The 13,487-nt window shown below is 39.2% G+C and overlaps 1 protein-coding gene across 1 annotated transcript in view; it reads left to right on the top strand.

Moving 5' to 3' along the window:
- LOC135210381 (ubiquitin conjugation factor E4 B-like) overlaps positions 1–13,487 on the top strand; it is a 133,635-nt gene that overhangs the window by 22,582 nt on the left and 97,566 nt on the right. The window contains 1 exon segment of the mRNA XM_064243288.1: positions 6,766–6,890. Within this exon segment, the coding sequence (XP_064099358.1) occupies positions 6,766–6,890 (125 nt within the window).

Here is a 13,487-nt window from a genome sequence, read left to right on the forward strand (position 1 = left end):
TACTAACAATAACATTTTGCCAGGGGTGGAGTAAAGGCAAATGGGATCAGATAACCCACTCTGAGCGCATCCACTACCACTTCTCTGCTCCGAATCTCTGCCACACCTCCCAATGACTTGCCAGGTGTGACTGAGTGGGGAGAGGCACCTAATCTATTGTCACGCACCCCTTCCTCTATTGGCTCGATTGTGAAAGGGCTGCTGAGGTAATTTGTTTCCTTGAGAAAAAGGTCTTGCTGACCTAGGGGAGGGACTATGCCTCACAATTCTCTTCTGTGGTGTTTGTTGTAATTGTCTTATTTCATTAGGATGGCTTCCAGACAATTTACTAACTGCCTGTTGAACTAATCTGTCATTGGTATCCATCCTTAGTATGTCCTTTGGTAACAGAAATTGTGACTTTTAAGATATCCCCATTCCGAATGGCTAACAGAGAGTCCAAAGCTAGAGTCCAAAGCTACAGTACAGCTTAATTTAGCCAATGCTGCATATCTCCTCATCAACAGGATATTAGCCATACATTGGCTCTTAGTTTGTCACAAATAAATATGAAATCGCTTTGGCACCAGATTGAAGAAATCTGATAAAGGTTGTCTCATCGACTAATCTCCTGCTTGACTCTGGAGACGTATTCTTAACCACCCCGTTTACCAAAGGTCTAACCATGAAGCCATTTGAAAGACAGAAGAAGCCTTTGACTCCAATGAAGCCGCTTCTTGACAATTAAGTGAGGGGCATTCCATCTTCACCTGATCAAAGGTTAAGCCAGGTCTTAATTACATCACATCTGGATAGATCTGTCTTCCTAGTAACAAAACAAGTGTAGCATAATATTTCCTATGTTTCAGCAACAGAGGAGGAAGGAACATGAATGATCTATTTGATTGCAAAGAATTATCCCTTCCAGAAATCTCTGTGTAACATGCTGCAACACAGACTGCATGATTTGAGCATGGTAATTCATACGACACCTTCACATCCTTTTTTAGTCCCAGTAGAGCTTCAATTCTAGTCAGAGGCCTGCTGGAAGGAGTTTCAGACCACCTTGAGAGATTATTGAATTGACGAGTCAAGTCAATCATCTCCGCATAAGAAGCCAGAAACTCCTCATTCTCCCCTTTTGTTTCCAAAACATTCTCTTTGGCCGCCGATAAAGGTAGATCAATCCTATCAGCTTTCAATGCTCCTTGATTTAGAGCAAGAACACTGTCTATTCCTCCAGGATGACTGCTCTCTTGAAGTAAGAACATACGTCATCATTGTTTCTACTGTTATCAACAACGGCCATTAGGGATCTTGACCTTGTTCTTCTGGTCCCGGGCTGAACCGTCACTTAAACCATTGTATTCGGTGGGGTTACCAACGCTGCATTATTCAACCTTGGAGTGTTATCATCTTTTCCTCCTCATCTTGAAAGGTCTTACGGGAGAGACTGGAACCTGCTCCCCAGTCTTCAAAGATCGATGCATACCCACTGTTGATTCTCTAAACAACTGCGGAGCATCCCCAAACGTCTTTCTCATCACGCTTGGTACTGGAGTCCCAGCCTCTTCCACTATATTATCTGTCGATCTTTTCAGCTGTGACAATGTGACTGCAGTGACTCAGAATTATTTTTTTCAGACAAACTCTACAGTTTTTTTGTTCTATATACATTTTTCTAATTTGTAAGGTGTTCAACTAATATATGTTCACCCTGAATTGGAAATGAATAATGGAAGACTTTGCCTGTCACCCAACCTGCTAACTCTGCTTCCAGGGTAAAGAGAAGAGTTCCTCTCTGATCCAACATTAAGAAGTGGTTTTTCAAGCAGTACAATCCTGGTGTTTTCACAGCTAAAAGACTTCCAGCCTTCATTGCAAGCACAGTCTTTCTTGCCAAGCAGCAATGAATTAGCTGAATAACTTTCATTCCTCTGTAACTTTCCAGGGATGAGAGCTGTCTTCACTGGTTGGTGTTACTGATGGGACTTTTTCTCTGATCAGAATCGCAAGAGTTAACTTCTCTCCGATTTATTGTGAAAGACATAGGTCCACATTTGCCCTAGTATTTCACATAAGTAGTATTGTTTCTCCTCAGTTGAGATTCAACTACTGATGAGAAACTTCTCTCTGTCTTGCCACCACGGGAACCTCAGGCCTCTGGGTGGCATTTAACGCTTGTTTAGGGCATACAAGCCTTTGCAAGAATCATCAGACAGTTTTGTTTTTCAAGACCGTATCTCGTCTCTCTCTGGGATTGGCAAAGAGGATAGACAATTTTCATGGATCATCTTCAACATCACCCTTCAAAAGGGGGGGATCTTGTCTCGACTCCATCTCAGATGTCGAGACATTTGGTATCTGTTGTCGGGTTCGAAGCCTTCATGATCCCCTGCTCCTTGGACTTTGTATTTGGTGATCCTGATAATTCATTTCTTTGTCCTATTGGTGTGTCACGGAGACATTGTTTGTTTAAGGGGACTTAAGGGGACTGTCCGCTATGGCGGATGACTTATCAACTTGAAAAAATAAAAAATAGAGTTATTATTTCTATCTATGCAGAAACATGCCGTACATGCTTTCTTGAAGTTTCAGCCAATTATTTATACAAATAATGAAGATATAGTGGTTTTTAAATGATGACGTCATCATAACTGCGTCGTCTGTATGACCGAGTTTGACAGGATCATCTTAGCTTGTTTATTTTTGCATATATACAGCGATTTTTTCAGATTTGTTTCGAAATTCTCATACGTCTGGCAGCGATGAAAGGTAGTGTGAGAGCTTTGCGCAGTTTTAGGCGAGACTCAAGACGGAGTCTAGAGAACAACTCAGTTACTCCACAGACGTCAAAGTGGTTGCATGCACATGCGTTTGTTTACCTGCTGTTTACGTTGTTGTCTTGTGTTACGCTTAGGGTATTAATACCATTTTTAGGGGGGGACCAGGATCCTTGATGTAGAAATCAACAATAAAAGTACAAATAAAGTAATTATAATAATGTTGTTTTGACTTTTCTAAGAAAAAAATAAAAAATTTACATAGCAAATCTTTGGGAGCTCATAACTCAAAAACATACTTATTTGCATGTTGGTAGCCATTACTTGGTTATTTATTATCCAATTTTAGAGAGAAAGATATCATTGGAAAGAGGAATTAAAATCCCATAATTCCTGGTGAGCCAATTTTTGCTTTCTTTCTTTCTTTCTTTTTTATGATTTTTTTGAGTGTCTTAGACAAAAATTTTTTTTTTAAATTCATAAAAAAAATAAAAAATAAAAATTCGGTCCTCACAGAATAGTTTTTATGGTATGATTTTCAATAAAATTGATGTCATATTAGTGGAGAAATTGCTACCTAAATTTTTTTTTTAAATAATTTTCACTAATAAATCTAAAAGTTTTTGCTCAAATTACTTTAAATTTTTGTATGATGAAGGTATTATATATATCTAAAACATATAGGGAAATTATGTATTTTGAATAAAAAAAAAAAACACAACATAGCGGACGGTCCCCTTAAGTATTAGAATTGTTTATCTTCTGTCGAGGGTTAACTATTCATATGAACCCTGTCCTGCCATCACAGACCTAAGGTCTCTGGGCAGCATTTGATTCTCGTTTAAAGTTTTCTCTTATGCTCTGCACACACCATTGCGAGATTCATCAGAGATATGTTTCAATAGTCTCATTATCATCTTTCTGTTTACCCCACAGTATAACTGAAGTCTGTATGTCTTCTGCTCCATCGCAACTGACCCATGGGCCACTGCAATGACACAGAATGATTTTTCAGACAAACTCTACAGTTTTTGTGTTCTACGTATATACATTTGTCTAATTCGTAAGGTGTTCAACCAATATTTGTTCACCCCGAATTGGAAAGGAACGATGGGAGACTTTGCCTGTTGCCCAACCTGCTAACTCTGCTTCCATGGTAACGAGAAGAGTTCTTCCCTGATCCAACCTTCAGTCAAGAAGCAGTTTTTCAAGCAGTACAATCCCTGTGTTTTCACGGCTAAAAGACTTCCAGCCTTTATTGCAAGCACAGTCTTTCTCACCAAGCAGCAATGAAATATGAATAACTCTTTCATTCCTCTTTAAAATTTCCAGGGATTAGAGCTGTCTTCACTGGTTGGTGTCACTGACGGGACTTTTTCTCTGATCAGAATTACAAGAGTTAATTTCTCCCCGATTCATTGTGAAAGACGTAGGTCCACATTCGCCTTAGTCTTTCACATAAGTAGTATTGTTTCTCCTCAGTTGATGAGAAACATCTGTCTCTGTGTCTTGCTACCACAGGGACCTCAGGCCTCTGGATGGCACTTAACTCTTGGGTAGGGCATACAAGCCTTTGCAAGAATCATCAGACAGTTTTGTTTTTCAAACCGTATCTCGTCTCTGCCATTGGCAAAGAGGATAGACAATTTGTATGGATCGTCTTTAACATTACCCTTCAAAAGGCAGCTGCATGTCTTGACTCCGTCTCAGATGTCGAAACATTTGGCATCTGTAGTTGGGGTTGAAGCCTTCATGATCCCCTGCTCCTTGGACTATATTTTATGATCCAGATCATTCATTCCTTTGTCCTGTTGGTGTGTTGCTGTACCTGCAGAAGACTCAATACCCTCAACTTGGATGTCAATAACCTTTCTCCATTACTGACTCACCAAGGGAGAAGTGTCTTAGGACATGTCTTTCTCTTGTCTTGTGAGATGAGGAGGAGGTTCTTTGCAGCTGGCAACGTCACCTGCACCAGTGGCTTGTCCTTTTTTCGTATTTTCCGAAGAATGTGTCAGATAGATGTGGTCTCATCAGGGCCACATTTGTGTCTTTTTACCTTTGGGTCTTTGCTCACAAATCCTTGGAATATTTTTTCCTTGGACCTTTGGTGGGTGCTCATGTTGTGTTTTCTTACTGGCTTCTTTAAGAGGATAAGTTGCATCTCACCTATGGTTTGCGGTTCTAGAGGTGAGAAGGATTCGAGAGTGACTGGCCTCTCCTCATTCCTTGCCCTTCTACTTCACTGGCGCCTGGTGCAGTAAGTCTACACATCAAGCTTCCTTTCTATTTTATTTTAACCATTAAAACACGGGGTAAATATTCAATATGTAGCACCTTAGGCCGGGTAAACTGATGTCAGCTAATTTAAATAAAAAACACCACAATGGGAAGAGGAAGATATGCAAATGCACAAGGTCTTAAGAAAAAAATTTAAAATATTTTCCTTACCTTTTATGAGAAGTTGAAAATTACTATTTACAACCGCTTGTGGGGCCTTTTTTTACAAGACAATTGTAAATTTTAACAAGTGATACATTTTTCTAATAGATATTTTTTTTTATAGATTATAAATTAGTCAAATTACGATCATACAATATCAAAACAGATAACTAAAATCAGTAAAAAATTCTGAGCATATTTGTTGTAAAATATTTACGTAAATTTACCGAGATGGAAGATGCAGCAACTTTTTTGGATTGCATACAAGTTTTTACTGATATTTCTTTGCACTTTTCTTTGCAAAATTACAATATGGGGGGTTTACTGCACTCCGATCAATTTGTCAGAGGCAGGCCACTCCCCCTCGCTCTTTCGACCAGGAGTAACCCTGGTGTGCTGAACTCCAGTCAGTTCTTAAGACTCACTTCGATTCCTCCCTCCAATTAGTGAGTCTTCCCATTTTAAAGGACCGAAGGTTTGTATACCGTGTAGGAAGAAATCAAAATTTTTTAAAGTAAATTTTATTTTGGCTAACTATACAAACCTGAGGTCCTTTACACTAATACCCACTTCATGCCACCCCTCAATCTGAAACCTGGGCCAAAATGCAAAGTGGAATGTTTACATCCAGGCAGGCAGGTCTCTCTCGCCTACCGAACGGTAGTCACTGCCTAACCACCTTGTTCAAGAGTTTTAATGGCTGTGTTCCAACTTCGCTGTAAGCAATTCCTATTGTAAAGGACCTCAGGTTTGTATACAGGTGGTCCCTGGTTATCAGCAGGGGTTCCGTTCCTGGCCAGGCGCCATAAAGCAAAGCATGAAAGTCTAAGGAAGTAAAACATACTTATGGCGCCGATAACCACTTATCGGCACCATAAGTGTTTTACTCCCTTAGACTTTCATGCTTCGCTTAATGGCGCCCCCGATAACCCCTATGGCGCGCCATAGCGGATGGGTGGCTTATGGTGCTGATAACCGAATGTGGCGCCATAAGAAACCTTATTTTTTAATGAATATTTTCGAAAGCTGTCATAAAACCGAAGCGCCATAGAGGGAAGCAGCTGATAACTAGGGACCACCTGTAGTTAGGAAAAAACTGTAGTATTTTCCTTTGTAAACAGCCCTCCCCTTAATTTATCTTTGTAGAAACTATGCCAGATCTCTGCTGTCATCTTAACCTTTTATCATCTGAAGGGAAGACCCAGTGAATGTTTTCACCATTCTGTATTACACCACAAATTTTTTATCTGGTTAGGTATACTGATACACAGACATTCATTGGGTAGCTCTATTCCAAGGACTAATTTTTGGCAATTAACCTTTACAGGAATAGTTGAGATTAAACACAGTAGATACAAAAACTCAATTTAACAATAATCATGAGCCAGTCTTCTGTGTCCGTACAGAGCTATGCTGTTGAGATTAGAGTTAGTACTTAATGAATTCCAGTTACAAAAAAATAAACTTTTATTTCTTTGTATATTTAAAATAGGAAACAATTAGTTTGTACATCAGGATATTTTTTAAAATTAGCTTGATTTGTCATATGTATTTTTTTCAGGAAGTAGTAGTAATGCAGACCTGAGTGAGCTAACAAGAATGATTAATCGTCCAGAAACAACAGCTCTACAGTATCTTCTTCAGACATTTGCTAGAGTCAAAGCTGAAGAGAAAGCCCATCCAAAGGTACTGTTAAACTTTTGGAAATTGATCACTTTGCTGCCTTCTGATTTTGTGATAGTCTTTTTGTATAGTGTATATGACAAATTCAGATGCTTCATTACAGTATTTAAAGTTATTCAAGTTTTTAGGTGTCCTAGTATTTTAATTATGCAACTCACCCAGTAATTACATAGCTATAGTTTTTGTTACTGTTATTTGCAGCAGTATAGATTCAAATTTCACGGTACTGACACTGATAAGTGTGTAGGTGACGCCAGTCCTGCCCCCTAGTGATAATGATGGGAACGGCACAGCCCATTAGTTCATTCTGTTTCTGTGACGCCTGGTGTCAGCAGCAGTTATTAATTTTTTGCTGGATTTCGGCATACAAACCGAAATTGGAATAGCTTTAGCCGAAGGCTTCAGGATGAGTTTTTTCCTTTTGTTGGTTTTTTACTGAAGTAGTATATCATTAGTTTGCATTTACAGCAAAATTACAGTTAATTGGTCAACTACTCTTTGACGAGTGTCGGACTATATGTAAACATTGGTTTGCGGACCGATGTTTACGCTTGTTTCCGACTAGACATCGTTTGATAATACGTTTGAGTAGCGATCTTTTGATTAAATCATCTTTACAAGGAGTTACGCAACAAAGGTTGCTGAGTTAATAAGCGTAATAATGTAAGCATTGCTTTAGCCACCTTCTTTATAGCGTAGCGTAATAATGTAAACATTGCATTAGCTACCTTCCTGATAGAGTAGCGCAATAATGTAAACAATGCATTCGTCCCAGAACGATGTTGGTATAGAATTTTAATTCTGCAAAGCATTTTTGCAGAATTAGTAATTATTATTGTTGTTATAAAGTTCTGATATAAGTTTTTCACCACTTTCGCTTAATAGCGTGTTCGCTACTGCAACAATATTACAATAAATTTAAACACTTATAAATCGTTCCTTTACAGAATTGTTTTAAGTGAAAGGGTGTAATGTAGCAGGAGAGAATTAGTCATGGTAGGCTTTCGGAGGATGATCTATTGAGATCCTAGTGAAAGCAAGAATAGAATAATTATTAATTAAAGGAAACAACTTTCATTGTAAACTTACAAAAATCCACTATAAATAGAACATCCCTTTAGAGGCTATACTTAAAACAGTTCAAGGGAACAAAGTAAAGATGCTTTAGCAGCTGAGCTAGAATCAAAACACAGCTGTTTTGTAGTTAGACTGACGAAATAGTACGCTTGTCGTTAAAGCGATTAGCTTACGTGGCACTGAATTATTCTGGCTGATCTGGTCTTTAGTCATATATTTTATCTAGGATTATGTCTTGCATTTATCCTATAGTTAACTGAAGCGTCCAGCGGCGCCAAGCATCCAGTGGCACCAGGTGTCCAGCAGCACCTGAGCGTCCATTGGCGCCCGCGCTCTTAGTAGCTAACATTGGTGCCCCGAGCACTCAATGTTGTAAACTGCACAGGTGCTCAACTGGTTTTATTAGTGTAACTTGCCGAGTAATTGTATAGCTGTAGTTTCTACTGCTATATAATTGCTGGGTATGTACTAATAAAACTTTTATTTTATTATAGAAATATAATTCTTCTTGTGATACATGGTCACCTAGTCAGATAACACACTATTCCAGTTTTTAGTGATTTTTCTCTTCTGCTAATAGCCCTGTAAGTTTACCACTTGCTCCTTCGCTTCCTTCTCGTGCCATTGCCAGTTGTATTGGGGTTAGCAATGTTAACCCCGTTATAGTGAAATGTTGTGCAGTGGAGGAGGTGCTGTTCGTCCCCTGATTCTCCTAGGCAAAGGTCCTTGTCAAACTCCCCAGCACCTGGGAGGAGGCATACTGGTAGCCCAAGGGAGGTTAGCAGGATTTGCCCATGGTCAGTCACACCCTCAGGCGGTCCTGTTGTTAAATCCTAGGTTGCAACAGAGTACGATGGGAATGTTGAAAAGGCGTCTCTGAGGAAATGTCTTGTTTTTCCGTGAGCGAGTTGAGCTCTGAGGAGTCGTCACCCAGGCACTAGTGGCGCTTTATTGGCAAGTCTCGTCCACTGTAAAGGAGGACTCTTAATGTGTAGCCTTCTCCTGTCCCTCCTATCAAGGTCAGTGTGTTACAAGAGGACAGTGTCCTTCTTGCAGCTTCTGGGACAGTCCAGAATGCTTTTCAAACGATGACGAAGGCTTAGAGGGTGAGTTTAGTGGAAGGATACCCTCTTCTAAGATTCAAGGAAGTCGTCCTCTAGGTGTCCATCGGAGGAGGCTACATGCAGGACAAGTTCGTGTCTATTGGTGCCAGACCTTTATCCTCCTGTGCTTCCTATCCAGATGGTTCCTCTGTATTAGAGTCTAGCTCTAAGAAGCTTCCAGCACCTGAGTGTCTGTTGGCGCCTGTGCGTCCTTCTCGAGCAAAAAGGGACTCGGTCCTGCCTTCTGTATCTTCAGTATTTCAAGGGAAGAGGGAGAAGAGCAGCCATTGGCGCCTCAGCTTCCACAAGCGGCTGAGCGCTCATTGGCATAGGAGCGCTTACTGGTTCAAGAGCTCCATTGGCGCAAGAGCGCCCACTGGCGCCCGAATGTTCCTTGGCTCCCAAGCGTCCATAAGCACCTGAGCATCCATTGCCATTTACCCTAATGGTCTTTAAGAGGAGCATTAGCTTCCTTTTAGCAAAGCTAATAACATTAAGTACAACCTCTACCTCATTAGCTTTCAAGAGATATATATCTTGTACGTCCATTTGGCATTCGACCTACTGGTAGTATGATCATCATTTCTCATAGTGTAAGAGAATTTGTTGAAGTGTTAGAATTTAGGCAGTACCTTGAAAATTGTAATTACTGGCATGGTATCGAGGAAGAAAGCATAGGGATTCCCTCCTATTGTCCGAACCTTCACCTTGTAGTGAAAGATCAAAGTTTAGGGAGCCAGGAGGGGTACAATGTACTCAGCATCTGACACTTATATTGGATGGGTTGTGGTTTTTACTTCAGTGTAGGTGACAATAATCTGGTTGTTTTTGTTATGGTACTGTGGCCAAGGGAAGGGCAAATTGTAGTCCTTGTGAGCAATTAGAATCATCCTTGTTACAAGGCTCCACCTTAAGTAGAGGCGACTCTCGGCTTTTCTGCTGCGCCACTACAGGTTAAGTTAAGCACCAACCAGAGGTAGCCTCTAATGCAAGCTCTCTTAACCCTCTTACGCCGAAGGGGTATAATAAAAATCGTCTCCCGTATGCCGAGGCAGTCTCGGAGTGAGCGCCGAAGCGGAAAAAATATTTTTTTCAAAAAATCATAGCGCGCTTAGTTTTCAAGATTAAGATTTCATTTTTGGCTCCTTTTTTTGTCATTGCCTGAAGTTTAGTATGCAACCATCAGAAATGAAAATAATATCATTATCATATATAAATAATGGGATATATGATAGTGTGAAAACAAAATTTCATATATAACTATTCAGATCGCGCTGTGAGCAAAACTGTTAAAGCTAACTAGTTAATTTTTTTTCGTTGTATTGTACAATAAATTGCAATCATTTCAGTATATAACACATTGTAAAACGATCAAAGCAACAAAGATAAAATATTATTACAAAATAATGCATGAATTCGTAACGCGCAAACGTAAATTTTTTTTTTTTTTTCAAAAATTCACCATAAATCTAAATATTGTTCTAGAGACTTCCAATTTATTTCAAAATGAAGATAAATGATTGAATATTACTAATCTGTAAGAGTTTTAGCTTACAATTGCAGTTTTTGACCATTTCGGATGAGTTAAAGTTGACCGAATGTTGAATTTTTTATGTATTTTTTTTATATGCAAATATTTCAAAAATGAGAAAAGCTATAACCTTCAATTATTTATTGTTGTATTCTACATGAAATTGCGCACATTTTCATATATAAAACTCTATTAAATGCCTAATATGAAATGGAGCAAATATAACGAGAATGCGACGTACGCATTTCGGAGATTTGCGGCGGAGAATCCGCGAGCGGAGGGAAGGAAAGTTTTTTTTTTTTTTTTAATTCATCATAAATCTAAATATTGTGCTAGAGACTTCGAATTTGTTTCAAAATGAAGATAAATGACTGAATATTACTAGATTGTAAAAGTTTTAGCTTACAATTGCGTTTTTCGACTTTCGGTAGAGTCAAAGTTGACCGAATGTGGTTTTTTTTCTATTTATCGTGATTTATATGCAAATATTTCAAAAATGAGAAAAGCTACAACCTTCAATTGTTTATTGTTGTATTCTACATGAAATTGCGCACATTTTCATATATAAAACTTTATGTAATGGCTAATTTAAAATGTTGTAAACATTATGACAATCGCACGAAAAAATTTCTGATTTTTTTTTTTTTTAAGTTACTGCGCGGACGTAATGAAAATGTTTTCTTTTTCATAAATTCACCATAAATCGAAATATTGTGCTAGAGACTTCCAATTTGTTGCTAAATGAAGGTAAATGATTGAATATTACTAGAATATAAGAGTTTTAGCTTACAATTGCGTTTTTTGACCATTTCAGTAGTCAAAGTTGACCGACGGTTGAAATTTTGCCACTTATCGTTATTTATATGAAAATATTTCAAAACTGATAAAAGCTACAACCATGAGTTGTTTTTAGTTGTATTGAGCATAAAATTGCGCACATTTTCATATATAAAACTTTATGTAACGGCAAATTTAAAATGGTGTAAACATTACGACAATCGCACGAAAAAATTAATCGGAAGAGGTACCGCGCGGACGTAAGGAAAAAGTTTTTTTCATAAATTCACCATAAATTGAAATATTGTGCTAGAGACGTCCAATTTGTTGCAGAATGAAGGTAAATGATTGAATATTACTAGAATATAAGAGTTTTAGCTTACAATTGCGTTTTTCGACCGTTTCGGTAGAGTCAAAGTTGACCGAAGGTTGAAATTTTGGCACTTATCGTTATTTATATGAAATATTTCAAAACTGATAAAAGCTACAATCATGAATATTTTTTTGTATTCTAAATGAAATTGCACACATTTTCATATATAATACTCCATGCAACAGTTAATTTAAAATGGTGCAAAAATTATGTCAAAGTGACGAAATAATTTCAGAGATGTGTCATTGATACTTTTTAGTGCGATCAGAAAGAAATTCGCACTTGCGCGCCTGTGTAACGATTGTAAACAAAACAACGCCTTGATCTGTGAGCTCTCAGATCCCCCAAGGCACGTAATTCAAAAGTTTTCGGCTGGTAGGCCTATAAGTATTTTTCCGCGAATTTTTAAAAAAACTTTTTTATGTCGATGTTTAATACGTCCAATCGGCACCCGGGAGACAATTTATGTCAACGTTTAATACGTCCAATCGGCGTAAGAGGGTTAACTAACAAGGAACAACAAGCATTGTTCCAATGCTAGCAGCTTATCTGTTTCTAATTAATTACATGACTTAATGTTTTAGGAGTAGAGTATGTCCATTTATCCCACCTCCTGTCAATGCGGGAATCAGCTATGTAATTACTGGGTAAGTTGCATAATTAAAAATTATGTTTTTATAATAAAACATGGTTTGTTCATGAAACTTACCTGTCCAGATACATATATAGCTGTATTTCTGACGTCCGACAGAATTTCAAAACTCGCGGCACACGTAGTGGGGCGCCAGGTGGTAGTACCCATTCCCGCCACGCTGGGAGGCGGATATCAGGAACCATTCCCATTTTCTGTTCATATTTTTTCTGTCGCCGGTGCTGCAAACATCTGTTTACAGTACCTCCGTCTAGGATTTTTGATTATCTCGCTTAATATTATCTGGATTGACTTTTGGTATCGACTTCTGGATTGTTGGATTGGCACGCGTAATAGTGGATTGGTTTTTGATTTTGGATTGGCTTTTCTGTGTACATGATGTCGGGATCAAGTACTGGAAGTTTCAGAGTGTGTGTGAGGAGTGAATGTAAGGTGAGGCTTCTTAAACCTTCAGTTGATCCTCACACAGTTTGTATGGATTGCAGGGGACATGTTTGCATGGTTGATGATCGGTGCAATGAATGTAAGGATTTGGATGATGATAAATGGAAGATGTATGAGACCTATCGACGTAAATTGGAGCGCGATAGAGTCAGGAGGTCTTCCTCCAAGGGCAGTTCTACTAAAGGTAAGGATAGTAACATTTCTCCTCCTCTAACACCAGTAGATTTTGCTCAACCTAATCCTGTTTTGTTGCCTTCGGGCCCCAGTGCTGTGTCGGAGAAGGTAACAACCCTTTCTCTGATTCTAGAGTCTATTCGTGCTCTCGAATCTAAGGTTTTGGCCCTAGAAACTGGCCCTGTGAAAGTTTGTGTTAGTGCCCCTAGTGTTGTGGAGGGGGCGTCAGATCGGCCCCATAATGCCTCTAGGCCTAGACCTCTATCGGACTCCCAGGACTCAGGGAGTGGGTATGTCGAAAGCCGCAAGAGGGTTACGGGGGCTCCCCACCGATCTGGCGTCCCTTCGGCAGGCCTTGTTGCTAAATCCCAGGCTGCCAAGGAGCGCGTACGAACGCGTGTCCTGAAAGATTGCTTTTCGTCCTCCGAAGCGTCCTCCCCGCGCAAGGGGTGGGGTGGAGCGCTCGGAG

This window comes from Macrobrachium nipponense, chromosome 39 (genome assembly GCF_015104395.2).
Source record: "Macrobrachium nipponense isolate FS-2020 chromosome 39, ASM1510439v2, whole genome shotgun sequence".
NCBI classification, from domain to species: Eukaryota; Metazoa; Arthropoda; class Malacostraca; order Decapoda; family Palaemonidae; genus Macrobrachium; species Macrobrachium nipponense.